The 15,689-nt window shown below is 37.4% G+C and overlaps 1 protein-coding gene across 1 annotated transcript in view; it reads left to right on the top strand.

Moving 5' to 3' along the window:
• ATP2B4 (ATPase plasma membrane Ca2+ transporting 4) overlaps positions 1-15,689 on the top strand; it is a gene marked incomplete in the record, with an annotated part of 192,691 nt that overhangs the window by 47,002 nt on the left and 130,000 nt on the right. Inside the window, 1 exon segment of the mRNA XM_072424517.1 lies at positions 10,550-10,747. Coding sequence (XP_072280618.1) covers positions 10,550-10,747 — 198 coding nt within the window.

Consider the following 15,689-nt stretch of genomic DNA (forward strand, 5'->3'; position numbering starts at 1 on the left):
GCTGATATAATATCTTTTGTCTCATGCTGGGTCTGTATTTTGTATTTTGTTTTACAAAAATTTTAAATAAAGAATGTTTAAAAAAAAAAAAAAAAAAAAAACTAGAGCCAATCTACTTTACTCTGTTTGGCAAGAAAATGTTTGTTGACCAGTGTTATAGCTTAAAACTGGAGATGATAAACTATCATGGGAGACCCTGGGTGATCCAGTAAACCTATAATGGATCTAGTCTAAGGTTGAAAACATTTGCCATCCTATTGCAAATCAATAGAAAATTCACCCAGGTTCACCCATGATAGTCTACCTTCTCCAGTCTTGAGAGTGCTATAATAAATCAGGCCCTATAAATGAAATTATGATTGGACCTATAGTCAAAAGCCTGGGTATATAGTTTGGTCCACCGCAACAGCGGTTTCCTGCTTGGAACCAGCCAAAGACAGCATTTCTGACTTTTTCTGAATTCTGATTTTACAGCCAAAAGAAGAAGAAATTAGGGTCATTGACCTTGTCAAAGCTCTGATTTGAATCACAATAACATGTTGTAGGGTGGTTTAAAAAAAAAAGCAATTCATGCAATGAAACCTACAAATATATCTTTCAAATGAAGGAACTTTGTATAAACAGTATACTTGGCACCACTTAGGTTGTGACCATGTTTATGCTTTTTAGCCGTGATCTTATTGGTGGCGATAATGGCACTGATGTGAGCTTTTGGAGAGGAACTGGAAAGCCATAAGCATGTATTTTATGTCCTGGTACTTCTACACATGTGAAAACAAAAGATACATGTAGAACACAGGCCTGTGCTAAATTCCTTTTGTTTACCTGCATTGACTTTTGGCCACCTATATGTATACAGCCACTTTCTATTCCTGAGCCCAAAATTCACCTGCTCAGGTAAGGAGAGTACACCTTGGGGGACCCACTTTCCCACCCTAAGTATCTTGCAGCTCTTGTATTATTGTAGGCTGTATTGTGTCCTCACCAAAAGGAAATCTCTCTATTACCCAGGTGTGGCCTGAGCTGTCATTGTCGGTTGGTCAGCCATGGCTTTGATTTTTCAGTCTATTATTTAAGCATATGATTTAAAGGATAGGGCTTACAATTTTTCTGTGAAAGGTTAATTCATTAGGACTATTGGCACTTTTGGGGCATTTCATCTCTGGGTCTGTAAGGCTGCCACCTGGTATTGCTCTTTTCAGCTTTTCTGAGACCTTACCGGATATATATTTCAGCTTATGCAACAGACGATAGGTTTGCTTAATAAGGGCAGATTTAGAATTGCAGCAGGAGCCGTATGTCAACACGGCTCCTCTACACGCCAGCAGCCACAGTGGATCCTGGTACAGTTGGACATCTGGGATACATACAGGTCCCTAACCATACTTATTGGGATTCATACCAAGCCTGCTATAGTATTTTTCCCGTTGCTGGGGAGACACTATTCTCATATTACCTAAATTCAGTCTGGGGGCACTATCCCTTTCTGATCTTTTCAAAAAAGCACTCTGAACCATACTACAGGGCCATACATAATAACCGCAAGCGCCAAATATGACGTTGACATACAGCTACCCCTGAGGAAGCCAAATAGGGTGAAACACGTCGGGTACAACGGTCGACATGAACAATATTTGTGATTGGAAGTCATAAACACGTATGGCGATTTATGTGCGTAACCGGCTAGATATTGCATGTATAGTGCCCCTTAGGGCCAAAGTGATATTACATAGACCACAAGAATTTATTGTGGCCTATCTTGAACTGATATAGTTTGTATTGTTATTTACTGAATACAATACAATATATTATTTGTGCCAAAAACCCTTCTTTCCCCAGTCCCCTATTTACTAAAGTCTTCCAGTACCATATGCTGAAGAACAGCCGGCCGCCATGATGTTCCCACCTCCAAACTTCACTGTTGTTATAGTATGTTTGTTTGTATAAGTGCCATTACTCCTCCAAACAGGGTTGTGCAATGACATCCAAAAAGTTCAAATTTGGCGTCATCTGATCAGAATATCTTTTTTTCTGATCAGAATATCCCATTATTTCATTTTCTTGTCCAAATGTCGCACAGCAAACCTAAATGCACTTAAACATGCTTTTTCTTTAGTAGTGGAGTGTCTGTGATGCATAGGCCATGACAGTTAAGTGCATTACTTTCACTGTTTTCTGTTCCTGCACTGTTTACTTTCACAAGTGTACCTGCTAGTTCCTGGTCCTTCTGAATCTCTCCACGAGTGTTCCTCCGCTTTTGGACAACTCTTCTAAATTATTCTTTTGACTCCTCTGTTAATTACAGGTTATAGGAGACCTATAATTGTCAGGTCCACACCTTGCGCTTTATGCTATGTTATGTGGAGGCATACTTTGAGGTAGGGCAAAAATACATTTCTCCCATAATCTGCTAAGTGGATTTATACGGGTGTTAGTGATCACATTTATAGACAGTCAGTAATCTCTTCCCTTCTTGCTAAATGTTTGCCAACTATTAGCCTGTTTTAAGACAAGTTCTATCTGCTGTGCCTTCTGACCTTGGCTTTGGCTTCTGATATTGCTGTGGCTCCTAAACTTTTGCTTCCAGATTTGCTTATGCTGCTAATTTTGGCTTGAGTCCTTGTTTGGATCCCAATCTTTCACTTTGGCTCCTGTTTTGGCTCTCCTGACTTTCAACGAGTTTCACTTGCTTCTTTCCTTTGGGGGCCACAACGTTAGAGACTTTACTCTGATCCTCAAACACTTGCAAAGCCATCAAACAGATAAGCAGCCATATTTTTTAGGTGGAACTCCAGCATCAAAGCTGACCTCATGACAATAATGTGAAGGATTATATGTCTGTCCATAACTGAGCATACCAGGAGACTATATTACAACCTATACTGCAGCAGCTTGTGGGCCAAGAAAAAGCAAAGACCAAAGTATAAGAAGCAACAGTTCTAGTAAACAGTCATGACTGATAATGTGGCAGTAAGTTTGTCTGTTACTGCCTCATAAGTTAAAGGGATACACAGAAACCATCCATAGAATGATCTTCGTAGGAAAACAGGATTTTTTTTTGTAGTGGTCTACAATGTGCTTTGTAGTCCTGTAGCTGTCTGCGCCTAAAAACAGACATGGGCTATCTATGTGGGAATATTAGTACCCCATCACAATGATGTGGCTTGCATGTCTGTAGGGTTAAGTAAATAACATCAATACTAAGTGACTCAAAATCATAGGTCAAGGTTCCCATGCTCCTTCCATGCAGTCAAGCCAGCCACGTGTAGCCTCAGTTCGTGACCTTGTCATTCTGCAGTCTAACAACTTGTACCTAACAATAGCTACTAATAACGAAAATTTCTTTAAAGAATTTCAAGATATGGGGATCATGAGTTTAAAAACTTGCTGGTGCTGTTTCATAAGAAAGTGCATCTAGGATCTAAGCCAAGGATTCAGCAGGACGGGCTTCCGGCCTATGTTACCCTGAGTCTGAAAACACTGAGGTAATCGCAGATCACAGCGAAGGACATTAAAAACCTCTATAAAAATTTTGGAGAGGCAGATTTGGTGTTCATTCTTTGATGGGTCGTTGGCCTTAAGTGATTGCCCAAGTCCAGTTTTGAGGGAGGGTCTGAAATTAAATAATTTATATGGAAAGGATTCCTATGAAGATTAGGGACCTGACTTGGCTCACTTTTCATAGTAAACTTTTTTAAAGGGTTTATGCTGGCCCTCAAGAGACTGTGTGAACTTGGGACCCTAATCTAGAGAATCAGGAGAGACCATGGAGCACGTTCTGCTACAATGTCCCTTTAGTGCAGAAGTTTACAAAAGGGTGGGGAGGGCTCTAGGTATTCCCTGTTTCAGTCGCATGTGTTATGCTGAGTGGGTATGAAGCATTCATGACTTACCAGGGTTTTGATTTTGATACGCTTTTTCTAGTTAGTGCAGTGGTCCTATATTACACTTGGAATGCATGGTGTCAGGTATGCATTTGTAGAAAAGTCCTTTGGGTCTTGAAAAGGAGCCCGGATGAGGGCGTGGTGGACTGCCTTCAGTGTTCTTCCCTTTGCAGGGTTAGTTACTTTTTCCTCTCTGTCCTTTATACACTCCCTAGATTTTGTTTTATTAATTGATTTTTAAAAAAAGGCTACATACATGGTGTTTGGTAAAAAAAAGTCTGAAATTTATTCTTTCTATTATGTATATATTGTAAAAATTGTAAATATGTTTTTATGTGCAAGATTCCAATAAAAACGAAATTACAATCTAAGAGGTGGGGGAAGTAGTAGCAAAGTTTTCTTATCCAGACATGGGGCTAGGAACTTTAATGAGGGAGATAAAATAATGGAATTGGATGACGCTCTATGAAGTAGCCAAAACTAGTATAAAAAGATACACTATAAGGGAGACATATTTAAGGGCTGAACAAAGCTGAAAAAGTGTATAAGCAGCACAAATGCTCCACGTGAACAAATACATAGATGTATGCATGTATATGCAATACAGGCCAAATAGGTACAACTATCCAACTGTCTTGTGTGCAAAGTGCAATTTAAACACAATTTAAAAAATAATGTAAAAAAATATGTTAATAAAATTGGAAGATATTTGGAATATACATATGTATCTCTTGTGTACTAATTTTTTCCTTCCAGTGCTGTTCTGTCTAATTCCTTCTCTGCGCCATTCCGTCTTCGCCATGTCATTTTTCTGCATCCATTTCCAACTCTGTTCTCGGTCTCTGCTGTGTCCTTATTCTCCTATATCCCTTTCCAGTGCTGTTTTGTTCTCACGCTGTCGTATCTTTTGGTCCTCGTTGTTCGTTTTTTGATTTTTTTTTTACTATTGTTCTTGTGTATTGTGTTTTACTATTAATCAGCCTGAAGAAATATTTTGACAGAAATAAACACATCTGTTCCAAAAAAAAGGGGAAAATATTTTTTTAAGCAGTCCAGTGAGCACTTAGAAGATTATGGTGTCTTTGCAGGACCTTTGTCCTAAACCTCTGTTCTAAGGTCAGGGTTGTTGCCACCTAGGGATTCTTTCTGAGCATTCGCTAGCTTTACCTCTTTTGTAACTAACATTTTCCGCCTTTTTAAAGTGTGTTGGCCTAACATGCACCAAAATTACTTGTCACAGATTCCTGCAGGACCAGGGAATCTGTGCCCTCTTCAGTGTCACCCACCTTGCACTCCCCTGCTGCCTGCACCATCTCTGCACAGGGATCTCAACCTCTGCTCACTTCCTGGTCCAGGTCATGTTACTAAGTCCAGGTCAAGTGTTCCACAGATGGGCCCCACACAAGTGTTCCACAGATGGGCCCCACACAAGTGTTCCACAGAAGGAAGTGACTGGCAACGGGAAGTTGCCAAAGCAAGGAGTTTTTCTTGGCTGTGTTCCCAGTCAAGCTCTGTCCTGACTCATAATCACCATCAGCTGTGTTTAGGAGTCCTCACTGCCTGCATACTTCTGGTAAAGTTTTACACAGCAGGTTGTCTTTCGTTCAAGAAATGTGACCTGTTGGGGGAAAAAAAAGCATACTTAGTTTCCAGGTAAGTTTTCAGGTGACACATGGGCTGGGGTATTTCTGGATGCAAAATGTATTTTCCCTCATTCAGTATTGCTTACCTTGTTTTTTTTCCCTCTTCTGTTGACTCTAGACCATAACAAGACTGCTCTCCAGCTTCCAGATGTGTCCAGCTCTAGCAATTGAGTGTCTGCGATGTTCTCCACCTCAGCTGGTGAAGCTTCCATATCTATAAAGTAAATGTTTGTAAAAATATAAAAATAAAAATAGTACCATTGGTTCACCCACATGTCTGCATTATCGTTGCATACCTGTATCACCTGGCGATAATTACTAAACGTCCTTGTCCTGAGAAGGGGGAAATGTATGTGCCAAATCAACAGTCTCTCTTTATTACAAAAAAAAAAAAACAAACCAAAAAAAAACTTTTTAATAAATAATGTATGTTCTTGGCACATTTGACAAAACTGGGTAAATATTATTGGCCTACACTTCAAGGTCAGGGTTGTCACCTAGGGATTGTGTCTGAGGATTAATTTGCTTTTTGTCCTTTTTAGGTAATATATTACCTTTTTAAAGCATGTTGGCCTAACATGCACCAAAATTACCTACCACAGATCCCTTCAGGACCAGGGGATCTTCATTGTCCCATCCTCTGCTCACTTCCTGGTCCAGGTCATGTGACTCTCAGCTGCTCCCTTTCCTCAGAGGAGTAGAGTGTTCTGCAGATGCACTCCACCTGCTGGTGGAGATGTGAACACCACCTGAACCACTTTGTCTCCAGCACCCCTTCTGGTGGTAGGGTAGGATGCCTACAGGTCACATGGCCTCCTTCTATCACATGACCTTCTGTATAAAAGGAAGTGACTGGCAACAGGAAGTTGCCTGAACAAAGAGTTCTTCTTGGCTGTGTTCCAGTTGTTCCTCTCCGTTTCTCTTTTTACTGGTTCTCTTGTGTACTGACCCCGGTTTTGACCCTTGACTACTCCTGATTGTAGTCTGCCCTGACCTTTGGCTATTCTCAACTACTCCTGTTTGCTGCCTGCCCTGACCTCTATTCTGACCACACTCCTGTCTCTCGTTTCTGCACCACACTTTATTCCTATAAAGTGGGTCCACCACCCAGTCCTGTGGCACCATGATATATTACCAACTTTCATAGTAACATTCTTTCTCATAACCACACTTCCCCCTCACCTATTCTCATTACCTATTAGCACCCTATGTAAAGCACTTTTAGCTGTAACTGTATTTAAATGTTTTACTTTTACAGCCTTCTTAAGATCATATTCTGCCCTGTCCAGCATACTGACTATAGTCTCCATCTCTGCATGGCTCTTGGGCGTTGCTCTCCTCCTCTGACAGTGTGTTGTTTTCTTTTAGCCATTCTACTGAGAAACACAGGAAATGATGGAAGGATTGCTGGGTATTGCGTGGAAAGAAAGATTATGCGTTCAGTAACAAGGTTTAGAATGTGTGTGCCTTATTAACGATCTTTCTGAGAAGGTTCATTTGTTGTACAAACTATTTACAGTAGGTAGGTGTGTGTGTACTTGTCCCTGTTTACTGATCTGTATGTTTGCATGTGTGTGATTCTGTTGTATGTATGTACTGTGTCTGAGAAGGTCATTTATGTTCAACATGGTAAACATTTTTTTTTCTTTACAGAAAGAAAGGCGTATGATACTTTTAATGACTTTATCAGGGAGTTCATTAGGCTCTTCAGATCTTACCTATATCTGTAGAAGGTGAAGTCTAGGGTATACGTCAATCACCATCTTAAAATGAGGCTTATGATGTAATGGTGGAGCTGTGCAAGACTGTCAATCTAGCTGCCAACATAAACATGTTAAACACAAAATCCAAAACTTGTGGACTGTGTACAGTGGTGCTAGGCCGAGGACATCTACATGCTAAAACTATGGTACTTCAATCTTTTGACCTTCACCACTGATCAGGAGAAAAGCTGTTTGCAAATGTCATGCCTGCAAGATACCACTACACACCCAGGGAACTAGTACTCAGAAGCTCGATGACACTCCAGAAATATTAATGACATAAGACCAGGTAAGTCACCAACAAGTAATTTTATTGTGTAACTTCGTGTTAGAACTATTTTACAGAATGTATACATTTTTACAGTTTACTATTTCTATAAAAGACACTAGCCCAAGCTAAACTGTCATGCTGTTTTGCTACTCCACTGCTCTGCTTGTATTGAAAAATGCTTGTACCGAATACGGTTTTCCTCAGCTAATACTATAGCATTCTGAGGTACTGTTTGCTGAACATCAACCACACCAGTGAATTGGCTGCTGCTTTCCCTGAGTGCCATATTTGCAGCTGTAGCAGATGCATACTGTGTGTTCCAAAAGGTGCACTGTAATTGTTCCTATGCAGAAAATTATGCAGCAAGCAGCAAGCAAAGGCCACCTTGTCAATTTTGTATTTGCACCGATTTATAGCACTGTGAAAGATATGAGAGCCATTTACTATTATCCCAAAAGCATTTTCAACAACCCTTCTTGCAGGGTAAAGTCTATAGTTTGTTTGTCCAAATTATTTTGAGGAAATGGGTTTAATTTGTTGTCATGTAATCTAAAAGCTTTAGTTGCGATAAACACAAAGTTTATACACTCTACAGAATTGGTGTTACAGGGGAGGTGCAGTTGTTTGTTGATCAACTTTTGGTGGAATGGGATAGATTCAAGAACCTAAAATACCAAATACCAATACCAATGACCAAAATAAACTTAGCTAGCATTCACATTTGCCATTAGCACAATGCTGAAAAAAACTAATGTAATAATACTAGAAGGATCCACTGTCTGCAGGTGAGGGGTGATCCATACCTGTTTCCCATCAATTGCTGCTTCACAATTCAGGTTCTAAATTTCAGGAAGTTCCAAAATTTTTTTAAAATCTGCAGCTAGGCTCAGCTTTTCATCTGTTGCATCAGGAAATGGAAAGGAGAACATTTATAAAGCCATAATCATATGTTCTATTTTTCTTTTCTTTCAGACTTCTTCAAGTTAAATGGCAGAGACTCAATGGGCTGGGACATCCACTCGTCCATCATTTTCTACCTAAGCCAAAAAAAAGGATCTGGAGAAAAAGAAAAACCTTTCAGCAAGCTATAGCTACACTTAGCTATTAAAAGAATGACTTTGATGACTATGGCTTTAGTATTGCTACAAACGTGAAAAATAATGCCAAAGCAAAAATGTGCAGTAGGACTAATTGTTACCAATTTGGTCAGCAAAGGGTTGATGCAACAATTCAACCCATACTACCCAATGTATTTCTTTCTCAGTCCATATGTTGCACTATAGTTTTTTTCTTTATTTGTACAGTTGTTGTTATTTATTTCACTTAAACCTTAAAAATCAAATAAATTTTAAATTCTCTAAAAAAAAAACTGTATGTGTACATTCATTTGTAATTATTGTATTGGGATACCAAAAAAAAAACACAAAAAAAGGGGGAAAAATATCTGATATCTGAGAAATTCCACAGAGAAGTAAAAAAATGGCTTGAACAAAATGATTGGCATCCTCAACTTATACCTGGTTGCACACTCTTTGGAAGAAATAACTGATATTAGTTTCTGTAACAATCAATGATTCTTTTACATCTCTCTGGAATTTTGGACCACTCTTCCTTTGCCAGCTGCTCCAGGTGTCTTAGATTTGAAGGGTTCCTTCTCCCAACTGCTGTTTGTAGATCTCTCTGCGGGCACTCTTTGGGATTTAGATCTGGACGCATTGCTGGCCACTTCAGAACTCTGCAGCTTTGTCTTAAACCATTTTGGTTACTTGGGTCATTGTCCCATCACCTCTGGCTGAGACCCCGCTTTTTTAAACTGGGCCCTATGTTGTGCTTCAGAATTCCTTGGTAGTCTTCAGATTTTAAAATACCATGCAAACAGTCAAGACTACTAGTGCCTAAAGCAGCAAAGCAACCCCAAAACATCAGTGAACCTATTCCATGTTTAGCTGTAGGGACCGTGTATTCTTTTTGTTTTCTGTACACAGTCAAATTATGTGCGTTACTAAAAAGCTGTATTTTTGTCATCTCTGTCCAGAGGAAAATTTTTAAGAAGCATTGTATTAATATATTATGAGTCTTTCTCTTTTTCGTCCATGTCTAGAAAGATTAGCTAGGGTGTCATGGTATGCTATATACTTTCTTACACTGTTGAATAGGTGATGGATGGACTTGGGGGATTGTCTATGCTTTTCTATAATTTTGGTTCCTAAATCCTCAGACAAATCTTTGCTCTTCTTTCATTACTCTACACTTCCAAAAAGACGACCAAAAACAAGATTGGGTCAACATTTCTCCATTTTAACGGGTTCGCAAGTGTGAATTTTTATGAGATGAATTACAAATAAAAGGAGCATCACATGCTTTTGATATACAAATATTAAGTACAATTCAGATAAGGTGCCAATAATTTTGCCCAGGCCTTGTTTGATGTTTTGTGTGGAATGTCTAAGAATATTTTTGTGTGTTCTTCCAGTGCCAATAAAAGAAATACACATGAGAATACACATGACAATAAATATGCAAGGGTGCCAATATTTCTGTTCATGATTGTTTGTGTGTGTACTATAGGTGTAATTTGTATCAGCAAAAACGTGATACCACGTTATATTATAAAATAAAAAAAGATTAGTTTTGAAATGAATATAATTTACATTTTAATTTATTTGATCTTTTAGGGGCACTGCATAGAAAATAAAAGTGTATCTACTTTTCAGGAAGTAAAATATTCTTTTTAAGCATTTAAGATAGTCCCCCTATTTATTAATGCCTCTGCTTTGTTAATTACACAGTTTTTTTTTACAATAATAATGGTATCTGCACACATCCAAATTCTACCTTTCTTACAACAAACAATGTAATTTGTTTTTTTGTTTTGTGATCTCTGCTTATCAATTAGTAGTAATATGTGGTATGTAATGTTTAAGACTCAAATTTTATGTAAGAAAATGGTAAACTTCTGTTTTTTTTTTTTTTTGTTTTTTTTTATAGGTTTGTCGGGGAATCTTACTGACTTAGAAAAAAGAAGACAGGAGTTTGGAAAAAACTTCATCCCTCCCAAAAAAGCCAAAACCTTCTTACAGCTTGTTTGGGAGGCCCTGCAAGATGTCACCCTAATAATTCTTGAAATTGCAGCCATAATATCCCTTGGTTTGTCCTTCTACCATCCTCCTGGAGGAGACAATGAAGGTATTTTGATTTTTCTTTATTTGACTATACAAATCAGAGAGTGTTTATACCATCATGAGGAAAAGTAAGTTCACACTTTTTTTCCCAGGTTTTGCATATCAAAAAGGAAAAATAAAACATTTGGTTATTTAGCAGATTTTAACATTAGGTAAGTGTAATCAATAACACATGACATAGTCTTTGTTAAATAAATAATGATTTTAGTTTGTAAAAAAAATAAAACCAGCCTTAATATTACCCGGGAAATTAGGAGATTATCTAGCACAGTGGTCACCAACCTTTTTGGACCTACGGAGCACTAACCTTACCGGCTCCGCACTGAAATTCTGTGGTGGGGCCATATGAGATGTGCATAAATTATTGCCCCAAGAGTCTCAATGACATGAAGCAGTATTGAAAAAAGAATGGGCAGTATTGTAAAAATAATTCCTCAACTATGATGTGAGAGACTGATAAAGTGATACAGAAATAAGGGGAGAAATAAAGGGACTTTTTTAGGCATAATGGTTTACATCAACTTAGAGAATTTTCAGATAGTATATTGACACCTTGTGAAAATTTTTTATGCATAAAAACAGCCTTTTTTAGATACTCTGCACAATGGGAAGTACCCAAGACCGGCCCTATGTATCAATTTGCAGCGAGGCTCCCTACAAGCACCAACTAAATTTTGTTTATTTATCTTCATATTCACTTACCAAAGTTGACAGTCACTGCAAATTCAAAGAGAGGTATTGGAGCTGGGCCTAGGTTTCTGCCCAGTTAATGCATGTGATAAATTTGAATATATCAAAGATGTTCATTTTTTTGCCAGTTAAAATAACAAAGTTTCCTGATCTACAAAAAAATCCCCACATTTTGTGCATCAAATTACAAAAGAAGTGAGTGAATTTGATTATACCAAAATGACAAATATAAATCTGTCATCAGTACAGAAGCAAGCACTGCATAGCTTACAAAACAATCATTCGTTAATAATAAAACCATCAGATAAAGGAAGAAATGTGGCGGTTATGGACATAAATCAGTATAAGCATATGTGTTGGAAAATTTTAGAAAACCGAGAATGGTATAGTCAAATTTTCCTTTTCCTTTTGAAAATGAAAAAATGAATATATGCATATAATTCTATATGTGTTGTTTACCTTGTTATTCCTCAATAAAGTCATATTGGAAATAAAAAATGCATGAAATAAAAAACCTATATACGACTTTATAAATGGTAAATACCCCAAAGTACCTACTTTTTATGCGTTGCCCAAAGTGCATGAGAGTTTAATAGATCCGCCCGGTGGACCCATATCTCTTTTTGAGTGTACCTGTTGGATCATTGTTAGTCGGTATAGACATAGAGACGCTATACTCAAGTATTTCGCATGACAAAGGACTAGAAATAGTTAAGGCTTTTTTGTTAGAAAGAAGTAATGAACTGTTAGAAGAAAATAAGTTTATATTGGCATTATTAAGACATTTTTTTCCAAAAATGTGTTTACATTTAATGAACATACCTTCCTCCAGGTACAGGGGGTGGCTATGAGGACCAGATGTGCCCCCACTTATGCTAACCCGTACCTGGGGGGATGGGAAAAAGAACTGTTCACAGATGACGGCTTGTCAATCTATCTTTGCTACATTTTAATGTGGCGAAGATACATCGATGAAGGGTTTATGCTGTGGATAGGTACAGAGAGAGAATTGGTAGAATTTGTCAATAAATTAGGAAGTAATTATTTGAAGTTTACATACCAAAGTAGCACATCAGTTCTACCTTTTCTGTATATAAAAATCCAAATTAATGCTGATCAAACCTTATCCTCAAACTTTTACTGAAAACCTACTGCTGGGAACACCATTCTTCAGCAGAAAGTGTGCATCCGAAACATCTCATAGAAGTATACCGTACTCACAATACTTGAGAATTCAGAGAAACTGCTCAAACGATGATGATTTTGAGCAACCTGCAAAAGATCTACACGACAGATTACTAAAGAGGGGGTAAAGTTGAAAATTGTTAAAAACAACATGTCAAAGGGTTAAAAAGAAAACTAGAATGTAGACCTTATACAAACCAACCCCTCAAAAACAAGATGCTGTGAGAAAATTGAATATCGTAACACGCTAAAATTTGTAGGAAACATTGGTCTTTATTGATCTCTGATTCATTGTTGAATAAATTCATACCATCTCAGCCACAATTTGCCTTCAGAAAATTACCCTCCCTATGTGACTAACTAGTTAGGTCATTTTCATACTGGACACCAATATGACAAACAAGAAAAAGCAGGGACAAATCCTTGTGGGAAATGCAACTATTGCCCTTGGATATATAGATATACTGTTAATTGTGCTGTTTTTATGCATGAAAATTCTTCACGAGGTGTATATATATACTATCTAAAAATTCTCTATGTTTATGTAAACCATTATGCCTGAAAAATCCCTTTATTTCTCTCCTCATTTGTGTATGAAGTATTATAAATTGGCATAAGGCATAGTGTACCTATAAAAGGATACTTTACTCGCTTTTTTTCAAAAAAATACTTAAAGTTATTGCTGGAATTTTGGTTTCATTTTTGGTAAATAATTTATGGCAAAGGGGAATATGTTTAATTTTTTTTTCTTTTCTACAATTTTTTGTTGTAAATAACACAAAGGCCATTTTTTTTTAAGAGGAAGCCAATTAACCTAACTGCATGTTTCTTTTTTTTTTGGGGGGGGGGGGGGCATGTGGGAGAAAACAGGAGTTTTCAGAACTGCAAATACAACTTGGTTCTATTTTAATGTCTTTTTTTAATGTGTTTTACTTCTTTCTACAAAAGAGCTTGACAATAGGTACCCAAAGCTAGAGGCCACTTTCTAGGGGCCATAACACCTCTCATAGTTAACCTGCATATTTTAGCAGAGGGTGTCCTTAGGTGGATGCATGTCATTCTCAACTTGTAGATTTCTCTTCCCAAGCCAAAAGCTGCTAATAGATTCCAGATGTAAAGTCAAATCTTAGAAATCTGATTTGAGACTTTGTGTGATTAGTCAGTCCTTTCTTCCCGGACTGTGTTACTGACCAGCCACCCAGCCCTGATTTATGTGAACAACACCTCTGCAGTAGCATACATAAATCACCAAGTAATTACAAATGCCATCTTGGTGGTCAATAAAGTAACTTATTCTGGTACTTAATACTTATTCTGGACTGGTTAGAATTAAACTTTCATAATGTTTTCTCTTCATCTAAAGGTGTTTAGGGATCTCTCTGTTAGAGAATATCAGATGTAGATTTGAAAGCATCCTGTTCAAAAGCACCTGGTCAGTTTTATTGTGAGGTCTCAAAATCTGATGACCGTTAAAGCACTGTATTACCTTATTCAAGCCAGGAAGGTTTGTCATGCTGATGTAATCTGTTTACTTGGTGAAGAACCATGACAGCATTTACGCAACATTTATACCCTGATTCTGCACCATAGATTATAATGGCATGGCTGTTAAAAACCTGCCCAAAAGGAATTTGGGATCTTTCATGCTCAAGGCAGGTTAATCTATCTTACTTTACACATAAAAAAAAACTTATTTTAACTGGTATAAGGGTCAGAGTTTTAGTTCTCTATACTTTTTGACAGATATGTTTTCCCTCTTTTAGCATATCTAAACCCCAAAACAAATATTTTATATAATACAGCTTATCAGACCTTAGAGTTGGTGGTTGCATTATTTTTTTCTCAAAGCTTTTTTATTTTAATCTGGTGATTTTATCATGACCAAATTTTCAGGCCTATTATGCCAACTCTCACTCACTGTTCTGTATCAGGACATAGGGAGCAAAAAATATTTACACACAGACATTGGGACTACTGTAAATGCTTTATTTTGTACAGGTTTGATGGTTCTATGCAGAGAAGAAAATACATTAATATAATGCGGGAGGAACAAGGTTGTGTACATATATAAAAACTAATTTTGCATCATGGGTGTATTGTAGTCATGAACTTTATGATTTTGTACAGATTGCCCCATAAACTGGCAGATACAGTGTTGTTGGGACATATCTAGAAGTATGGTCACTCCTTTAAGAAGCACAACCATTGCAACATAACAATTGGTTTTATGCATAAGAGTTATTATGACGTGGCATTACCTAGGAAGTTATTGTACCATTAAATGATACATTGAAGATATGCAGAAAATTGCATTCATCTTTATAAGGAATACATTTTATTTGTGGTTTTATTGTATTATATAAAACTTTTCTTTTTAAAAATAAACTCTTTACATTACAAAATTATCATTGGTATCAATAAAGTACCATTTCACATTGTATATATGGTTTTAGTTTAGTTTAAATAGGCATGTAGTAGCTCAGTAGACCACTACACCCATACTAATAATAGTTTGCATAACTTTAGGTTTGGGTAGATTGGACTAGGACTCTTAAAACCTTTAATTTAAATCTGGTGCAAGATTTGGCAGGTCTCTTTTAAAGACTGGCTATTCATTCCTTGGTTTCTCTCTTTGTTATCAGTAGGAAGGGTTTCAGATATACTGATGTCCCTGCTGCAAAAGCCCAATATGTATCATCCATGCTGCCAGATGTGGGTTTAGCAGTGTTTTTTGCTCTAGCTTCAATGGCTAGCAAATATAACATGGCACTAATCCAAACATGGATGAAGTCATATAGACGAAGTTCCCAACATGGACAAACTGAGAACCCATTGAGAATTCACCCACTGTTTAGTGTGTGGCTTAGTACTACATGTACTGATAAGGGTTTCAGAGCTGGCTTCATTATCTTGTTAGAAGCTGTTTTTGGTGTTTCAGAGTAATAAGACTTTCTTTTGCCTAAAGTGGTCCCTCAACTCCTGTGGTAGTTTTTGAACTGTTGTCTTTTGATTGAGGGATTGGTTATAGAGACTGACCTCTATTTTTTTTATCCTAATGTTCAGTCTTCCTG

Source organism: Pyxicephalus adspersus, chromosome 1, assembly GCF_032062135.1.
Source record: "Pyxicephalus adspersus chromosome 1, UCB_Pads_2.0, whole genome shotgun sequence".
Taxonomy (NCBI): Eukaryota; Metazoa; Chordata; class Amphibia; order Anura; family Pyxicephalidae; genus Pyxicephalus; species Pyxicephalus adspersus.